General features: G+C 38.4%; 2 protein-coding genes across 4 annotated transcripts; both read right to left on the reverse strand.

Moving 5' to 3' along the window:
• Positions 1-9268: 9268 nt before the first annotated feature.
• On the reverse strand, positions 9269-13743 carry bub3 (BUB3 mitotic checkpoint protein). 2 transcript variants are annotated; one of them, XM_008437150.2, is made up of 8 exons: positions 13555-13742; positions 12425-12619; positions 12271-12340; positions 11882-12033; positions 11640-11798; positions 11311-11488; positions 10705-10921; positions 9269-9573 (listed from the first exon to the last, which is right to left on the reverse strand). In XM_008437150.2, the coding sequence occupies exons 2-8, from the start codon at positions 12617-12619 to the stop codon at positions 9564-9566; spliced, it is 981 nt and encodes a 326-aa protein (XP_008435372.1). In that variant the 5' UTR covers positions 13555-13742; the 3' UTR covers positions 9269-9563. The 2 variants fall into 2 exon arrangements, with proteins under 2 accessions (XP_008435372.1, XP_008435373.1); XM_008437151.2 differs by lacking the exon at positions 9269-9573 and having other exon boundaries at positions 10701-10921; positions 13555-13743.
• Positions 13744-18216: 4473 nt separating this feature from the next.
• hmx3b (H6 family homeobox 3b) lies at positions 18217-19756 on the reverse strand. Of its 2 annotated transcripts, none has more exons than XM_008437153.2 (2): positions 19137-19756; positions 18217-18898 (listed from the first exon to the last, which is right to left on the reverse strand). In XM_008437153.2, the coding sequence occupies exons 1-2, from the start codon at positions 19417-19419 to the stop codon at positions 18318-18320; spliced, it is 864 nt and encodes a 287-aa protein (XP_008435375.1). In that variant the 5' UTR covers positions 19420-19756; the 3' UTR covers positions 18217-18317. The 2 variants fall into 2 exon arrangements, with proteins under 2 accessions (XP_008435375.1, XP_008435374.1); XM_008437152.2 differs by having other exon boundaries at positions 18217-18901; positions 19137-19754.
• Positions 19757-20329: the final 573 nt, after the last annotated feature.

The following is a 20329-nucleotide window of genomic DNA, read 5'->3' on the forward strand; positions in this document are numbered from 1 at the left end:
TAAAATAACTATGGAGAAAAATGTTCCTTTTTATTTGTAGAACAAAAAAAATTTTATTCTATTCCATAATTAAACCCTGTCTTATTTATTCTAACTCCCAATAAAATACATTGGCGTTTGTGGATGTAACATGACACATGTACTTTTATCCTGACAGAAATATTCAGTAAGACCTACGACAGATATGTATTAGTGAAACTACCTGTGTATACAGTCATTTGTCACAACTGGGCCATAATGCTTCTTCAAAACATTATTAAGGAGACTGAGGGTATCAATCAACAGCTCACTCTTTGAAAGCATGCAGCATGCCTCCAGTGTGGTTAAAAAACTGGGGATTAAGGATGGATGACTGGCCATGGGGGACAAAGAAAACCCTGTTGGGCTCTGCGGCCGTGACTGGGTGGGGAAGCTGAGCGGAAATGGACATGGGGATCAGACTAGAACAGAGTGTGACAAGGTAACAAGGTAAACTGATCCAGCCTGCACTCCCTACAGAAGCCATCAATGAGGGTCTCTATTAAAACAGAAACCCTCTTTGGATATCAGGTTGGAGTGAAAATTCTAGTTGAATAAAATGAACTGCAACCAGCAGTTGTTTTTTTTTTTGTGCCTCTACACCAGAAGTACATTGCAAGAGAGCCAGCTGATCACCTCTAAAGTGAGCAGTGCGTTATCAAACTGAGGTTGAAAAAAAGCAGAACTCTGGCTTTTCAGTGTGAACCTGGAGGTTTTCCAGGTCGGGTGACTCATTTGACCCCCTGCTGGACAGAAAGGGAAATCACTCCCAAATGACACTTGTTACTAAAACACCTGCATGAGTTCATGCACATCTAATAAGCGCTCCAAAATATTTGCTTGGTCAGTACCAAGAAGAAAGTAGGCAAGATCTTGAACATCATATCCAATTTCATTTCATTTGGTTGAGTTTGATGGTGTAGGCTGTTCCAACAGGAGAACGATCACAAACACACATCAAACCTTGCTTGGGAACAAAAAAAAAATCAAGATTTTGAAATGGCCTTCCCTGATCTCAACCCATTTGTAAAAATATGGGCTATGCCTAGAAGACAGATCTTTCACAGGAAACCAACCAATTTGTACAAAATCGACCAACGCTGCCAAGTACTACGTCAAACCCGCCAAGGGTGGTTTGTCTAAACCATTGCGGATTCATACATTAGAGCTTGTATGTATATTTTGACCCAGATTGTAGAAAATCCATGATAAATTCAACCCTATCCACAAAATGATTGTTCAATGTTGCATAAAACATAGATGTCTGAATAGATGACATGAAGGGGATATTACTAGTTGAACTTTCAAGATTGGTGAAATGTAGTGACTGCCACAAATGAAATTCTGTCCAGGGCTCCATACAGCCCTGGACCAGCTCTAGAAGTAATGCAGCACATCTAGCAGCTGAACCGTAAAATAAAATAGCTGTTAAGCAGCCGTATTTAACCCATTAGCACCTGATGATACATATGGCTATAGTGGTTCCCATTTCCAGAGGATGCCTCAACTCTTAATGGGTTAATACAAAACTCATGTGTGAGGGGGTTAAGAGAGCCTGTAAGAATAATGGACCAATGAAACACAGTCAAAAACCTCTGAATGCATTTTACGACAGGATAAAAGTGTAATTGTGGCAAAAATACAACTGCAAGCTACATTTTGCAGGCTTTTATACAACCACTCGAGCGTGATGATGAAAGGAAGGACAAGCCATCTCTTTTCATCCACCGACCTCTGTTCTGTCTCTGCAAAGCTCCCCCAAGTGTGAAAAGCAGAATTCATCAGAGATTGTTTGTTTTCCGTTAAAATTTATTTTACTTCTTACAGATGCTCAAGAATAAAAAAAAATCATTGAAATTCTGTAAAATTTTAGTTTTTACACACGAAGGCATAAAAAAACAAAAACAAAAGGTATTTCGTCATTGTGTTTTTACAAAAAAAATAAACAAATAATGGCACGGGCACATAAGGCAGCTTCAGGTAAGAGGTCTGCAGAAATTAGCCAGGTTTTGAAACAACCCCTCAAAAGGCACTGCACTTTACAGGACAACAAAGGACACGCAGCAGTGAATGAAGTGAAGCTTTCTTGCCAATTAGTGCTGCGAACGATGGGGCTTTCTGTGCTTCACACAAACCAGTGTCTTTTCTCCTCTGTCCCCGGTGCTATTGAGAGGGGATACATTAGCCAGGAGGGACGGATGTATGGTGGAGAGGGAGTGGAGCACAGAGTTCGCAGTCATACAGCTCACTTCACGCCTGGTGTTTTAGCCCTCTCTTATGATTTCACTCCCAGTGCTCTCACACAGCCTGATTTTTACCACGTTGCTTGGTGTTACCCTTTTGAACAGAAATAAAAAAATACACAAGAAAAACACCTATTCAGTTTTATCTCGCCTTTGTCTCGTTGGTAATTTCTCATTGAGCAGATTCGAATCTGCTTTGGCGTGCGAAAGTATTCATAACTGTTGAACTTTTCCACGTTTTTGTCATGTTACAACATCAAACCTTAAGCCCACATCAAACCTGCATTGGGATTTGATCTGAGCAGCTAACGCAAAGTTCAGAGTATAATTAAGGGAAAATTTGTTTTAGAATCACAAATCTGCAAAATGTGGTGTGATTTGATCTCGGCATCTGTGAAGGCCTCAGATGAACATGAGACAGAAAATTGACAGGACAGGTCAGAGATGAAGCTTTGGAGAACATTAAAGCAGGGTTGTGTTCAATAACAATACCTGAAATGAGTATCGTCTTATCTCCACAAGATAATATGAACATCTCAAGGAGAAACGTTGAATCTAACGTCGGAATATTTAAAGAGTTTGATACAACCACAAACCTTAGACATAGCCACGCACTGAAACCAGGAAGTAAGAATGTGGAGGTTCAACAAAGCAGAGCCACAATACACTGGTTTTCAAAATAAATGCATGGAAATATAGTACATGTTTAAAGAAAATCCACAGAAAATTAAATTAGATCAATTAAATGAGAGATTTTGGCATTTTTCATGACTACGTCCAAAAGATCAAAGCCTATGTTTTATTTTAGGGGTATCAAATAAAAGGGATTCAATTCTAAAGAAGACCACAATTTGATTTGTGCACAATTTGAAAACTATAATTTTCATTCCAAGTCACAATTCCGAACCACTTTGTGTTTGTGATTTTGGACCACCTCACTGCTTAAGTCTTCACCAGCTCTGCAGAGTTGCAGTCGTGCGCTTACAAATCCCGTTCTTGATGCTGTGGATAACAACATCCATCATCATGCTGTTTCATTAACACTGTCCCCTGACCTGTTCCACATAATGTTGTAAAAATGTGTCAGGTGCCGGATTATCGGGAGAAATGATGATCAATATCTGAATGGGAGAGTGCTGCGTGCGACGCTGCTGGCAGGGGGCTGCCCGAATAAACCTCCATCCAGCGTTCTGCCGCCTGGCACAAAACTGGAAAAGAAAAAAAAAAAAAGCTAACAAATGGACCTGCCCGAGGCAACAGCCATCAATAATAAAATAATGTGTGTGTACGATGATGAATTAGGACCAGACTTCTCAATGCCCCGCTGCAGCGCACATACAAGCATTATTAGATGAGTGGATTGATCTCCTGCATTCACATTACTTTGCCTAATCTGCGATTGAGCCGATGGGGCAGAGCACTGTTTCACTTTAACCGCATTCAGAAACGTTAATAACGTCCAATAATCAAAAGCTATTTATGAAAATACTTGCTTTTTGCGGCATTGATTTGCCTCCATAATGCAGGACAAACACTGATCACTCAGACAGAATGCACTTAGAAAGTGACAAATGTACTTCATACTCAATATCATAGATTTTGGAAGGAGTAAACACATTGTGGAACAAAACGAAAAAACATTTTTCCACTTCTACAATAAAGGACATTAAATCGGTGAAAGGGGAACTCAAAACATGTTGTTGGGCTCTAAAAAATATATTGTAACACTTTAGATCAATTTCAATTCTGACTTAAATGCTTTAACAATGTTGCTAATTTGTCAGTCTCTCAGCTTTTGTTGCATTTAACACGGGATATAACTTTAAAAATTCAGGAAATTTGAGTAAGTCAAAATTTCTCTAAAGGGATTTAAAAGACTCCCAGTAAACACTTAATCCCTGTTTGAGATCCTTAGCCCACTTTATGTTGTCAGACAGGTTATAATTATGCAATTTCTTGACTCAACAGCAATACCACTTAAGGTGGCACCGACGGCTATCAAGTTCAGGGTTTCCAAGCAAAGCTATCCAGGTTTGCTTGGATAGCTTTTTCACTTTTTGAATGAAATCCTGATATAAATTCAACTTTATCTATTTAACTCAGGTTATATTGGACTGATGCAAAAAAATTGCTTAATGATCTAAAATGTTTAAGTGTGATAGAAATGGCAAAAACATGTAGATTTGTGTTACGTTAGACTGATATGTTGAAGATTTAGGCTCAAAATTGCAGTTTGTGATTTACATGCGTTTGTACGCATTGATCAATATATGTGTATATGCATCATGTACTTGTATTTATGTATAACCTGAATTACCATTTTGATTAAGAATTTGTATGTAAACCCCACAAAAATTATATGAATAGCTTTGGCGTAAATGTTTCTGTCTGCCAAATATATCCATAATATCACTTGGTTTTGACCTAATTGCTTAAATGTCGGTGGACGAAGCACAAAACTAATCAATTAATGATGTTATGAGACATGCATGAGAGATAAATGCAGACATAATTGCGCCATATTGATCTGGATACGCGGCTCTGTCAGACATCCTTTGAGACACTTGTGTCAACAGCTATGTAACTAAATAACCAAAAAGCATTACCGACAAATAAAATTTATAATCTCTATTCTTTTTCTTTTTCCCCAAAGAGCAAAACTGCGACACCTACGCTGATAATAGCCGACTTGATGTTGTATTCTTTTGGGGATTTTGCAAGTAAGATCTATTAAAGGAGCTTGAAATGGATACAAGCAGTCAGTTAAATCTTGCCCGCAGTCACTCAGGGGCGCAAGGGAAACCTGAGCCTCAAAGACTGCGGTGCATTAGTTCTGCTAAGCTAACCGTGAATGCTAATTGCAGGAAAGGACAAACTGTAACCCTTGCCCTGTGGCCATGAAGTCATTAAATAACCCAGGGAGCTTCGTAGAAACGGACAGCCTACAAAAGAAAAGTGCAATCTGATTTCTGTCTGAATGGAGAGAACAACTGTTTTTCCAGTCGTCTCTGTTGGGATGTACCAAATCTACCTGTCATTAATGGTCACTGGTTGACGTTGGGATTTGTTGTGAAATGTGCTGAACTTTTTATTGGACACGTGTTTATGGTTCCATCCCTTGGGGAAGTTCACAACCACATTGGGTAGAATTTGACAGGGAATACCTGGGAATCTTATCAACGATTGGTGGTATAAACTTTGTTTTGCAACACCCTAAACTAAGCCGAAGTGTTTCAATAAATGTATGAAATGGAGCTGGTTTTCTTAGCCACTGGAATGCATATTTTGTGTGCAATTTCATCTTCTGTCTCAATTATTCCAGAAGTTGTTAAACGAAGCATTTCCAAACGTGACCTGATTGACCTCTGTTTCTCGTCTTCTTTATACATACATTTATCATTTTGACAGATGACATGTGAGCTCATTTAAGACTTACATCATTGTTTAAAAAAGATCATAAGCTATAAAAGTAATTCAAATAAAAAGAAATAAAAAACCTTGTCGGTTGTAGAGATTTAGAATATAGATATAAGGTTGAGTGGAAGAAAAAAGTTTGGATAAGAAAGGGGGTTAAGCAGCAAAGGTATTTGGGATCACAAGAGGATATTGAAGCAACGCCCGCTCAAGAGTTTTGAGGAGTTGTTTTATTGGAAATTAGGGTCACATACTGAAGATTCACTGACAAAATACAAATAAAAATTCTAATTTATGCTTGGCTGATGACTCGGTCTAGATTAACACAAGCAATGCCACAGTTGTAGTTAATGTCCTGGATATTCTTGGTGCATCTTATGAATCGCCCCCAAACTTGACTTTTTCCTTCCACTCAACCATTTAAAATGTACTTGGATGCATCATTTTGAACACAACCATTTTTCTTTTTTTTAACACAGGGCTAAGTAGTTTAAGTAGTTACTTGTTGTCACTCTTTGAACTTAATTACTGAAATAAATGTAACTTTTCAATGATGTAATTTATGAATCTCCTTCTCCTTTGTGTTACTTTAACAGAGCAGAGAGGACAATTCGTCTAGGCCATTAACTCCAGTAGTGTCGTTTCAGCATAACGCACATTTCCTGTTCAGAATAAATGACAGAATGCTGCTTATGAAGAACAAAATCTGGCCTTCATAATTCTGGGAAGGTTTGTAGAAACACCCATTCCATACATCCCATTTATCAGTTGATTCATTTCCTTCACAGCACCTCAGAGCAAAAAAATGAAAGCTCGAATCCCAAATATATTTCCCAGCTTCTTGCCACGCTGAGAGATTTGTGATTTACTGCAGTCCAGCTGCCGGGTGAGCGCACCCTTCACTAGTCAACCCGCACTGGCTGCCTGTCGGGGCCCGGACAGAGATGGATGGCTGTTAGTGTGACACCTAGCAGTGGGTTACATGGCCTTGAGCTTTATCGTCTAATTAGGCTCTAATGTAACTACAATGCTCTCGAGAAGATGTTGTCTTGCCCGCCAAGGCTCTTTAAAAGCCTCCCTGGGGGCAGCAGGGGACAGCTTGGAGTGAGGTCCTGTGGCAGACCACAGCCATGTCCAAGAGAAAGGGTCAGGTTTCCTGATCTTCTGCTTCGATGTACTGGAAACAGTATGTCGTTGGTTAAAAGGGGAGGGGGGGAACAACAGAATTTCCCATTTGGAAATACACAGTAGTTTATCATGATTATATTATATTGATCAAAATAAACGTAACATAAATTTAATTTAAACATTTTTTATCTAGAACTGTAAAAAAAAAAAAAGTAATCACGTCCGTTGTTAAATCATAAAATACCTTTTTGTTCAATTTTACAAGCAAAACTAAAGCTTGTTCACTGCCTGATAACATTTGGAAGACGTATCAAAAATTCATCTATGAAAGGTTTTTGCTCCCAAAATGAGCATGGTTAATATAAAATATACTGGAGCCAAATCTGGATCCAAACTTCTAAAATCTAGTCAGAAATCTATTTACAAATGTCAACTATTACATCCAAGTCCCTTACAAATGGAAAAAGTTTGTTTAGGGAAAAAAAAATGAAACAAAAGCATTCATTTATAATGTGAAATTCAATATCACACCTCTCCCTCTAATTATAAATAAATGAATTGTTAGCATTCTGACAAACTGTCTGGAGTAATGAAATCAAAGACAAAATGTTGTCAATAGTTTCCTGACGCGTCACGTGACTTCCCATAACTTACAGCGGCTCATGAAGGATGGTATCATCGCCTTTGTATTAGAAGCCGGTCTTGAGGGATAAGGTGTCTGACTGAAGGTCATCAGTGCCCTCTTGAGTGAACATAAGAGCCCTTTGTGGTCAGGTTAAATGCACCTGACAAGCCACTGCAGCGGAGTCACCCTTTTTAATTGTCATGTAACGGTTTCATGTAGAGCCAAACTGTCTGCAACACTTCAGCTGCTGGAAACCAGAGCTCAGCCACACAAGCCACACACTGGTGTGGTTATCTGGACGGCTGCCACATGAGCATTGGAAAAAAAAGAAAAAAAAAAAAAGAAAATTGGAGGGCTTTTGTAGTAGAATACTGACAATTAATAAAGCATAATTAAATACTTTGATGAAATTGACAGCACATTGCAAATGTGTTAATACACCTTAAATTTAATATTGTCACTTTAGGCTTTATACGTTCTGCTGGGAATGGAAAAAACAATGGATTTGGAAATATGTTTATGTGTGGCGTGCTTATACATTTCATCAGTGTTGCACATCTGGAGATGTTTGGGGACACTGTTCCTTATAAAATAACTCGAGCTCCGACAGAAAGCATCTTTGAACATCAGTTCTACAGTTTAGCCACGAATTCTTAAATTAATGCAGGTCTGGACTTTGTCTAGGCCACTTCAATACATAAAAAGATTCCAGATTCCCCATCCCAGGTGAAGTAAAACTTCTCTACATTATGATGCTGCTACTTACATGCCACGCACAAGGTGATATAGATGTACAAGTGGACAACGGTGAAGGGGCTGAACACGTCTGAATGCACAACACGTTTCAGACAAATCATGAAAACCATGTGTACCCTTAACTCCACATCAGAATAATACAAATTTCATGCTGGTCTATCACAAAACTCCAGCTAAATAAATTATGATTTATGATTGTAAGACATGAAAAAGCTGCCTTAACCATCAAACCTTAGAAGGTCGCAAATATCCTAAATGCAATCGCAGGTATTTCAAATTGAAGACGTGCGCCTTTTAAAATAAAATCTAAATTACCTTTATTTCCAAAAGCAGGCACAAAATGGACAAATTCTAACAGGTTTGATATGTTCTCCCAAAACGCAACTTCACAATTCAGCAGCAGCCAGAGATGACAGGAAAAGAAATAATTCACTTTAACCCCAATAACAAACTCCCCGCCATCCTGCATCTGCCTCAGTGGCTGTAATTATGGTCTAAAATGAAAGCCATTTCATATCAAGCTATAGTCAGATGTCAAAGGCTGGCCTGTTTCAGACAGTCACAGAAATGTGCTCAACAATTTTAGCAAACCAATCATTTCCAGAAAGCAGAAGCAGAAAAAAAAAGCATTTCCAAAACATCAATGAACCTGTCAAATCTATACAAAAATATTTGGACAAATTCATATACGATGCATTAGTTCATTGAAACTTTTAAGTGGGTTTAGAAATCTGAACACCATCATTGAGGTCATAAAGGTGTTAGAATAATCTCAGGATGATCTCTGATTTAGTTAACATTCTTCCTTGTTGGCAGATTCTCACCATGTCAGGGAAGTCAGTTTAGTGGTTCTCTACCAGTTTGCCAAGTAACAAACAAAAATCTACCTTGGATCATAAAACTGTGATGCTTATCAGCACAGGTCACTGTCTTGGGCAAGTGTAGCCCCCAGCATAACCAGAGAATCCCCACTTTGTCTCGACACATCATCAGAAGTAAAACTACTGCTCCGACACATTCCTAGCACGTCTCATGTTCTCCTCCTGGTATGTGACAAACGGTGGAGGAAGGATTGAGTTCATACTCGAAGTTTATGAAAAGGTTTTATTTTCATTCATATATCAACTTTACCCATCAATCAGTAATAAAACAAGGAGTAAAGGACAGTAACAACTTTAAACATAAGGAAATAAGCTCAAGACAATGTATTTAAGTTTAAATCAGCTTCACTGAAGAAAAAACAAGACAACACAAGAAACAAAGAAATATTTACCATGTAGGTTATAGCAAACATACATCACAAGTAAAGAGTGATGCAGATAAAGCACAGGATGCCAACAGAAACCCAGGATGGTGAAGGAGTCCAGTACACTTCAGTTTTAGGTCGACCTGTAAAGAAGAAGAAAAAAAACAGCATTAGAGATCAGAACAGAAAACAAGTTAGTATCTTTCGAAGTATTTCCAGCCATTGGACTTTAACATTATGTATTTAGGCATTTATTGTATCCTTCATCATTATTATGACTAATTTCTTAGAACAATAAATTAATATTAATGTTTTCAAACTCCAAAAACTGGTTGTATTGACAGAATTGTCTTTTTTTTCCTATTTAACCAATTTGTTCCATGAGAGCATCCATAATCATCAATAAATTCAAAAATTATTATAAGTGATGATATTGTCGTTTTGAGACCACCATTTACTAATAGCATAAAGTTAAAGTCTACTTTATCGTGATGATGTCAAATGTACTAGACATACAAGGAATCAGGATTACGTTTCAGACAGGGGGGAAAAAATGCAATTATTAGGACATTTGTGGGGAAAAATGTATAATCTTACTGTTCTGGGTGTTAAATATTTCAGTCTACTAAGACTTTTTAAGGATCCACATGGTCTGATGTTTATATACGATTGGAAACCCAAATTCAAATAAATGTGCTCATAAATTTAAGTTATGCATCTAAAAAAACTTGTAATCTATTATTAGAATGATTGCAAACCCCTGGGTTGGATGATCTATTAGTGAGTGAATGATCTACTCATGTAGTTCAAAGGGAAAAACATGAGCAATATTATTACACACACGTAGTAAGACATAAAATGACCACAAACACTAAAGATTTTTACTTGTAGAAAATTATACTAAAGGCAGAAACTTTATGATGTGCAAGATGTCAGAAGGACCCACAATGAATGCATAGTTTACACTTCAGAGTGGAACAGTAGTCCAAATGCAACTGGAAGCTTTTAAATATGTAATAATGAATTTGGTTGCATTTTAATCAGGCTTTAGTTCATGTGGTCCTGCTGTATATTTACAAGAGTCACAGATATTCCAAATTGGAAAGCTGAAACTCTCTTCTGCGTCTTTCAACTGTCGGATATTGAAAAGTGGACAAAGAGATACAGATCGGTGTGTCTGCAGCTGGACATGCTCTCTGCAAACGTAACGGGTGAGATGGGGGTGGTGTAAATTGCTGCAGTGTGGTAAAAAAAATAAAAATAAAAAAACTCACTTGGGCTTTGTCTCAGCATCTGTGACCTGACGGATAAAGATGGCGTCCTCTGGGTGGCTGATGTCTCCTTTCTCGTGCATGTAGGACGAGGCAATGGCGAGCATGGTGCCGTCATTGCTGAAAGCCAGGGAAGCAATGCTAGTTGGGTAGCGGTGGAACTGACACAGGCGCTTTTTGTTGAATGGATCCCAGATATTCACAAAGCCGTCTGAGCCACCTGGAGAGAGGAGAGCTCAAGGTCAATGTCAGAAGTTTTAAACCGTTAGAATAGAGATTAGGTCTTTATTAGCAGATTGTGACAGGTCAGTGACGAAAGGTCAAAAGAAGCTTTTCAAAACAGAATCAGTTTAACAATATATTGAAAAAAAAAAAAACTGTTTAATTCAAGTTCTTAAAAAAAAATCAATATAAGGGTTTTTGAGACCATTTTACTTTTCAGACCTAAATAAAATCTGAAAAAATAGAAGTTTAACTGGTTATTTTGGAGTTTTATGAGTCCAAATTGTAATTCCAAAGCTTTTACAATTACAGCATAACTAATTAGTGCCTTGTAAAGACACTTTACAGCCACATACCTCAATGTGGTTTGCTTAAAACTCTACGTACCTGTAGCAAAGGTGTTGTGAACACTGTGAAAAGAAATGGCATTGACAGGGTAGACGTGTTCAATTCCTTCCTCCTTTAGCCGGTGGCACTTAAAGGCATATTTCTTCTTCTGAACCTCCTGGCTCGGATCCAGGTACTCCACAGCTACTCGGCCTTCGATTGAACTCAACACATAGCCCTGAAGCCAAGACGAAAAACAGAACGGAAACTACAATCCAGCTTCATCTCAATAAGAAATATGTATTCATAACATTAGTTTCAGTTGAGAGTAAATGCTTGAAGAAATTTGATACAGGCTGGAGCCTTTATTTGTCTTGCACAAAGTGTACCTGTTTGTTGGGGAAGGCTCTGATGCAACGAGTCTGATACTTGAGGCTGGATTCTCTTCTCTGCTGTACATAACCCATATTCCGCAAATCCCACACCAACACCCGTCTTCCTGCTGTGCCAACAATCAGCCTGTCTCCGGCCACAGAGAGGGTGTAAACCTTCACAAATGACAGCGGGTTTAAAACCAGAGAAATGTTAGAGGGAATAAATCTAAACAGTCCCCTTTAATGTGCTTTGCTACCTTGTCAGGCTGAGTGAAGGTGCCAGCGTTGCAGGGCGTCCGCGGGTCCCACAGTCGTACTGATCTATCCCAGCTGCCCGTTACCATGACGTTAACCTCTGGGCAATACTCCACACAACGAATGGGGGCATCATGTGTTCCAACTATTGTATCTGTTCAAAGAATAAAAGTAAACAAATGTAATACTTGGCAATGAAAAAGACATGAAGAAACCAGCAGGTGAATAAATTCAACCAAATTTATAATTGTCCAATTTGTAATCAGAGGCTCAGAAGAGAAAAAGGACTTTTCTGAAATCGGTATCGGCAGGTCAGAGCTTTACAATATGTATCAAAGCAGTACAGATGTTATGCTTACAAGGTTTAACTTAAAGGATGCTTAAGGCGTACCTTGGTCTGTGTTCAAATCATGAGTCTTTAACTGGGAATCTAAACCCCCACTCCAAGAATGCGTTGGGTCCTGCAAGCAAAACCTGACATTATCCTCTTGCATCACACTCAGTAAATAAGGTCACAGCGTCAAGTCAAAGGCAACTCAACCTACATAAAAAGCACAATCAAGAACAGGAGCTGTGTGCTGGTACTTCATCCTCATAGTGTTTCCTCCCACATCGTAGAGGCGGACTGTGCAGTCCCATGAGGAAACCAAGAGGAACTGAGCAGTGCTGGGGCTGAACTTCACAGCAGAGATGCTGTCTTCTGGCCCCTGGTTTAGCTTGTATTCGTTACAGCCCGTCATCTGCAGAAGAGGAGGATAATCTACACTTAGGCATAAATATCAGATAGTCAACAGCTGATTAGAATAATTTTGGATGTTGATTAAAACAGTTTATAATAACAATCAGATCAATATAATCAACAGAAATATTAAAAATCACAATCTCTTTCAAAGCTTTCTTTAGCAAAGTCTTGATATTAACCCTTTTGGCAATCTTATGCATTATTTCAGCCATACGGAACATTGAGCAAGATTTAAATCAAAACAGAGCAAAAAGCTTTGCAAGGTAAAAATATTAGACTTGCATATTTTTTACAGCTTGCTATGATTCTGTGGCAGATACTTTTACACTTAAGCAACGTCGGAAAAACAAAGCCCGGGAGAGGTAATAAACATGGATGGAGTGATAAAAAGATGAACTGATGAAGGACGATTAGTTGGATGGATAAACAGATTAACAAAACCTTTAGGTTATGACATAGGCAGTGAAAGAAGTATGTAAGCGTTGAAACCCTGTGTTCAACTCAGGGACATTAAAAGAGTTTCACGAATAGATTTACATAATGCTGACTTAATGACAACAATAATTTCTAAAAAGTCTACATTGCATTCCAGAAAATTAAACTCAAAGTAAGTGTAAAGTTCAGAAAATGGACAAGAAAGTCTGGTCAAAATCAACAACAAGCTGCAGTTTATTCGTGAAATCAATGGTAAAAAGCAATTACTTTCCAAATCTCTAAAGAACTAATATTTACGGCATAAACATAACATAAACACAAGCTTTAACACACGTCAAACTTTTGTACACGTTTCTGGGCCGTTTTTTTTTTAACTTAGCTGGGGTTAAAGTCATAACTGCTCTTCTACAGCTAGCTCCAGTAATTACACCGAGCCCAGTTCAGCTAGCGCTAGCAAGTGGCTACAAACATTCGTGTTAGCTTTTTCACTTTACTTACCGCTTTAGTTTCGTGTTGTACAAGCGCGACTGGGTAATATGTCTCGCAGGACTAAGTATTATTACTCAGAACGAAATAAAATTTTAAATATATTCGTAGAAAGTACTAGAAAGCAAGGCGGTCGCGTGTAGCTAGTTCGCTTGCTAGCACAAGGAACAGTATCAACACACTGATTGGCTGACATTAGAGTTCAAATTGGCGCCTGCAACATTATTGGTTGGCTTTAAAACTACGTCTATTTCCGTAGAAGCCACACAAATCACGTGACATGGGTCTCCAATTTTTTTTCGTACTAAAATGCTTTGCGATTTTTGGAAAATGAAAATCTGTTATTTATTATTTAAAAAAAACAAGATGGGTATCTTTATCAACATATACATCATATACGTAGACTCCTTATGGAGCGGGTCGGCCCGTTGCTGCGATACGTAACAGCGTCCGCCATATTGAATGTGGAATATGTGCCAGTAAGCTAATACAAGTGATTGAACCGAACTTTATAAAGTGCCGTTCTACAAAGTATTTTAAGTTAATACCTGCCATTGACAGACACATTTTTCTCACACACATTAATATATTTGTCAATCAAAGAAATGACTAAAGACAGAGTTTCTAACTTTTGATGTGATTATTTAATTGTTTTGGGGCATTTCTAAATAAAGAGCACAATGTTTTTGTTTGATATAAATTATTCTGATCATTTTTTATATTGACATTGACGAACAGACACACTGTTACAGTGTTTTATTAAAGAACATTTACATAATTCCATAATTCAATGTACATTTAACGTTTCAAGACAAGAAACAAATTATTGTATTTTAATTATTGTATTTATTTGTATACATTATTGAAAAATTACTTTTGATTTATAAATCAGTCATTGTCAAACATTAGACTACGTATTTTTCTTACTTTTTGTCAGAGAATAAATATTTATTACAGTATGTCAACTCTGCTATTGACAGCAAATAATTCTAACAGAATAAATTATTTTTATTTTATTACATAAGACGCATTAATACACTAATACTTCAGATTGAGATATTTAAAAATACACACAAAGTGAAAGAATAAAACATTTATTTATTATACTGGGAACACTGGCCACAGGCAGGGCTTCAGTCTGCTGGTCACACTGGGAGAACTCAATGACTTCTGAGACGTCCTGGTTCACAGGCTAAAGCCAAGAATAAAAGAGAAATTATCCAAAAGTGTAATAGAAAATACATAAATGTTTCCTTCACATTCAGAAAAAGACATTTTCAGCATGTTGGGCTCTGACTCGTAGCATCTTTATAGCTAAATACCGACATGGTGAAGCTGAGCTGGGAAACAGAGACTGAAGAACAGCAGCTCCAGCTCTGATCCTGACTGACCTTTCCTCACAAAATCCCCTAGTCTTCAATTAATTTCTCCTCTAACAGCGGTTTCTCATCAATACTCTCCCTCATTATAAAACAGCATGAAAACGTTAGCTGCTACGCTAACAACCAGTGGTTACTTCGGGCCAATTTAGCTACATAGGTAATATTTTAGAAGCGAATTTCTAGCTGCAAAGTCAAGTAATTCTGATCTTTCACCCTTACCTGTGGGAGGTAATGCCAATGAATCCAATTTGTTTCGTAAAACAGTTGAAACAAGTCCACACAACACAGAACTTAAGGAGCTCCGATTGCTCTGCTGCCACATAGAAGATGGCGGTGAGGTTAACGTACGACTCAGCTCTCCATGAGGCGTCTACGTATTAGTGTCTATGTTTATCTAGGTAGCAAAACTCTGGTGAGGAGTGAATATTAGGTTAGGCCAGTGGTTCTTAACCTGGGCTCGATCGAACCCCAGGGGTTCGGTGAGTCGGTCTCAGGGGTTCGGCGGAGCCTCTGCCGCGGAGGTAAAGACACACTTGTGTAAAGTCGTGATGACGCCCCGCTTTGTCATCAGTTGCTGCAGAGGATCACGTTACATTGCTTAACCAATCAGAGCTGCGGAGGAGCCCGATTGAAGGAGCTCCACTCTTTTTACCAAATTCAGTCGTCTAAATCTGCTCCTTAGTCGCATCTTTTCGGGGTTGCTACTGCCTCTAGTGGCGTGGGGGTGGCATATGAAACTGGGGGTTCGGTACCTCAAAAAAGGTTAAGAACCACTGGGTTAGGCACTATATCGTTAGCCATAAAAAATAAACACATTTTTTAAGAAGCATGCATATTGTGAATGCAATATTCATTCTGTTAACTGGTATGCTTTGGTAGCAGATCCTGCATACATTAGAATGTATCCTGGTTTAGTCAAGCATCGCTGTCATTTATGAAGAAAATTATAAGCAGGAGTGTAGTCTCTCATAATAATGCGCTTAGTAAATGTCATGAATATTGTTAAAAAACTGTCATACTATCCCATTTGGATTTTTCTTTTTTTTTTTTTTGAAGACTGAATTCTAAAAGTCGAAGTCAGTGGGATTTACCATTTGCTGTAGTGCTACTATTAGTAATGCATCAGTATATTCCTCCCTGTGCTTTAAAGCAGCAAAGGAGCATGTTCACAAGCAGAAGTGTCACTGCTTCAGGGAGATGCAAATCGACAGCTCAACTGGCTTCCTTTTGCCACTTGCATTGAATGCAAGATGAAACAACTCATGAACTTGAATGCTCTTGTAAAGACCTAACTGTCATGACTTTGTCACTTTGGTCGTCAAAGTCTAGCAGTCCTTACACAAAGCAGGGCTGGTGTTTGTTCCATGATGGTAGAATAACCAGAACATGGAAGTTGTTCCTGTCTGCCTTCAAGAAACTGTTGATGGCCCAGTTCTTCAAGGCCTACCACTTACCCTGTTCTTCTCTGGCCCTTTTATCTTTTTGTCTCCACCAGAGCACCGTCATCTCTGACATGCCCAGAAGTGGTCTTCCTTCTAAGTAGTTTATTGTTGAATTCAACCAAATTATGTCCGCAATGTTATTTTAAATTCTACAGCATGTTTTCAATGCCATACCAGAGCCCTCACAAGACATAGGTGAACTGAGCAGAGCCCCAAACCTTCAGGGCCTCCAGAGACCATAGATACAGAATGTTGACATTTGTTGATAAAACAAAATGAAATTGAAAGACAAAAAAGTTTAAGTTCAACCCAATTTTTGAATTATACTTACTCAGCTGAATTCTTGTTTTGTTTTGTTTTTTCAAATTTTTGCTTATCTAATGGTAAAACAAAAAAAAAAAAAAAAAGAATTGGTTTGTAATTGGTGCTTGGAATGTTATAAAAAAAATTGTTTTAAACTTTTTAAAATCTAACCTGAAAAAGTAACGTATTAATTTTCCCTATAACAACCATATAGGTACGATATAGAACAATTTCTTTGGTATCAAATTTAACGTCAACATCAGTGGTACAAGGTAAAGCTAAATATAATCTTACATTCCTGGAACATCCTCAGCAAGTCTACTGGCATTTCTGAACATTTACAACCTTTCTGACATTGATATTCATAAAAAAAAAAAAAAACACTGTCAAAATTTTCTGTTGGACAGCACACACAACAAATATAAATTTGATTTGAATGAACAAACATCTTCAGCTAAACTCAAATCAAAATCTTGTTACTTAAAGTACATAGATATTTTTTTTATTAGAATGTAACCATTAAAATTTCAGTTGGAACCTATAACACTTATTTAACATTTCACGAATTTTAAGAGCTAACATTTAATATCCCCCTCAAGATTAATTTTTACAGTGACATGACAGATTTTGCCATGGTTTTAATTGAATGATCTTTGCTTTTTGGTCTTTTTTGTTGCTGCTCGGGAAGCTATACAGACGTATAGCTTCGTCTGTATAGAAATATATTAATAAAAACAAATAAAGACTAACAGAGGCCTCTAACATAAAAAAATACATCATTATCTGCATCAAGACTAATTAAGACAGATTATTGTACCCAATTGATAGGCTCAAATATTTAACTTGTGACAGTGCGCTCCCAGCAGGGAAATGTTTTTCTTTAAGTCTTTAAATAAGACATGCTGGCATAAAAGGCTTCAGTTTTGATCATATACTTTGGTAAAACTAAAAATGATTCAATTATTTATTACTTCACAATAATAACAGATGAGCAAACTTCTTTTGAATGCACTTTACTGAGCTTCGGACTGTACAGAATTTTAATATCAAGAAAGAAACATAGAGGCAGAAATCGAGGCTATTTTTTGGCTCTTTCGTAGCTTTTAAACTATACAGCCGTCAAAAAAACTAAACAACAAAAACAACAAACAAAAAAAAAAAAAAAAGCAAATGAATGTTTTGTACAGCGTTCAGGTTAAGAATCACATGATTGTCCTCACTATAACGAAACAAAACCAAAAAAAGCAATGTTTCGCGTTTTTGCAACTGAGCTGTGACGAAAATAAAAGGCTGACAAACCAACAGTATTGCACGGTTTAAAGATACTAAAATATTAATTCCCACATTTATTTTTTTTTTTACAAACACTGACGCAAATTTCTGAAATACAGACAAACGACCCCCGTTGAAAACAAGTTTATGTTTTTCCCCCCAAAATTTAATACATTAAAATATATGCACCGTTTTTTGGGGAATCAACAGCAATATTTTATTTACAATGTTTTTGGTCTAATAATAATAATAATAATAATAATAATAATAATAATAATAATAATAATAATAATAATAATAATAATAATATACAAAATGTACAAAATGTAATTTAATTTTTCTTTTGAACTGCTCCCGTTTGAAAACACAAGTATTGTTAAACCGGCCTCAGCAGCGGCGTCGGATGGGAATAGTACATGTGATGGGGGAAAGCCAGCAGTGACTGGCTGCCCGGTGAGTTCGTACCGGGGCTGCCGCTCGCGTCCGAGGCCCCGCTCTCGTGGTAAAGTATCGGCACCCGCACGATCCTCTGAGCCGCTGCATGGCTCATGTTGGCCGCCTCTAGCTCGGCGGCCAGCTGCCTCTTCCACTTGTTCCTCCGGTTCTGGAACCAGATCTTCACCTGCGTCTCGGTGAGGTGCAGCGACGCGGCCAAGCCGGCCCGCTCCGAGCTGCTCAGGTAGCGCTTGATGTCGAAGGTGGACTCCAGCTGGAACACCTGGCTCCTGGAGAACACCGTGCGCGTCTTCTTCTTCCGACAGGTCTTCTTGTCGGGGTCCAGCTCGTCTGGTTTTCTCCTCCAGTCCTCCTCCTGGTCGGTTTCCTTCTTGGACTCGTCGGCGTCGCTCTCGTCCAGCGCCAGGTCGTCGTCGGCGCTCTCCTCTTTGGCATCTTGGTCGCTTTTTTGGAGGTCCGGCGAGCGCCTGTCTTCTTCCCTCTGGCTGATTTTCTCCGAACCTGCTGAAGGAAAAAAAAAAAAAAAAAAGTATTCAATACACTTTAACATGTGAGTATGTTTTTACTACATAAACGTTACACGAATCAGTTTGTTTTAAGCAGCCAAATAAATTGAATAAACAGCGAGCAGCGAGCTATTTCTTTGTGAATTAACATATTATCAGTTCGACCCTTTTACGGAAATTTAGAAAATGAAATGTTAACTTTTTTTTATTTTTTTTTAGGGACAAATATTTACCCGACGCAGTCCTAAAATGCGCTCCCAACGTGTACGGATACCACCAGGCAGACGCTCTCTCCAAATACTGCGCTGACAGTCCGATCCTCTGCCCCTGCAGCTCAAATCTAGGAAGAGACAGATCGCTGAGCCTGGAGAAAAATGTGCCTTCAAACACTCCTTTGGAAGACCCGAGGGTGGGTGCTGGCTTCGAAGGTTTGTCTTCGATGTTGAGCAGGTTCTTTATGGAAAACGGTGAATCCTTTGTGGCTTGGCGAGTCTCCTGCGTGTCAGATTCTGCCATTACCGCTTATTGTCCGATATGGATGACCATCAACAAAGTTCTGGAGGTAAAAAAAAAAATAAAAAAATTAAAACATTTACTTCCAACTTGTTGCTTTTAAGAAAATCTAACCACTGAGGAGGATGTAAAAGAAAGGAAAAGAAGAAAAAAAAAAGAGAGAAGAAGTTGCGTCCCGGCCTCTCCAGAGAATGATTTGGAGTGGAAAAAGCGCAGGGATCACTGCGTCAAACTCGCGCTGTATTGTAATGACGGAGAATGGAAATGCCATCTGACTTAAAGCGCGCTCGGTCTCTGCTATTGGGTAGGTACAATAGCAAATGGGAAACGCGATGGGGGCTGTGACGGGAACAGGATCCAAACAGAAGAAGAAGGCCGCGCAAGCGTTTTGGCTCCGGGCTCAATAGTAACGCACCCACTTATCATCCAATTAGATTAAAGAGGGGAAATCTCTCTGGGTTTTGGTGCGCGGGCTCGGGAGGCCGTGCGCAAACCACAATCACCTGGCAGTAAATTGAACAAACGTGGATGGCACAGAGAAGGTTTGGTTCGTTTTGTAAATTTCGTGTTCACACGTTTTACGCACAACGTCGCCACCGGATTTTTCCGGAGAACTTCACCAAACAACACATCAAATTTTAGGTGTAGTTGAAACTCCGGGATCGGAAGAAAGGAGGATGGGATTTCTGGGCTAGAGACAGTTCTTCACTTCTGAAGCATTAAATCAGTAACTATCTACTTACTTGTTTTCTTTAATAAAAACATCATATAGATTCACAACCCGTCCAGAAAAAAAAAATACAGTTATTTAAAATACAAAAAATTACAGTTATACAAACAAACCACCACAACATGTCCTTGACCTTTACTGAGGTAAGAGTGACCTGTTATTATTGTGGGAACTGGATGTGCT

This window comes from Poecilia reticulata, linkage group LG19 (assembly GCF_000633615.1).
Source record: "Poecilia reticulata strain Guanapo linkage group LG19, Guppy_female_1.0+MT, whole genome shotgun sequence".
Lineage (NCBI taxonomy): Eukaryota > Metazoa > Chordata > Actinopteri > Cyprinodontiformes > Poeciliidae > Poecilia > Poecilia reticulata.

Excerpts from the sequence above, each read along its gene's own strand:
- bub3 (XM_008437150.2), bottom strand. The coding sequence starts at position 12,619 with ATGACGGGCTGTAACGAATACAAGCTAAACCAGGGGCCAGAAGACAGC. Across the intron at positions 11,799-11,881 it reads CCTTCACTCAGCCTGACAAG|GTTTACACCCTCTCTGTGGC; the intron begins GTAGCAAAGCAC and ends TCATTTGTGAAG. Across the intron at positions 11,489-11,639 it reads GAGCCTTCCCCAACAAACAG|GGCTATGTGTTGAGTTCAAT; the intron begins GTACACTTTGTG and ends TCTTGGCTTCAG.
- hmx3b (XM_008437152.2), bottom strand. The coding sequence starts at position 19,419 with ATGGCAGAATCTGACACGCAGGAGACTCGCCAAGCCACAAAGGATTCA. Across the intron at positions 18,902-19,136 it reads GCATTTTAGGACTGCGTCGG|CAGGTTCGGAGAAAATCAGC; the intron begins GTAAATATTTGT and ends TTTTTCCTTCAG.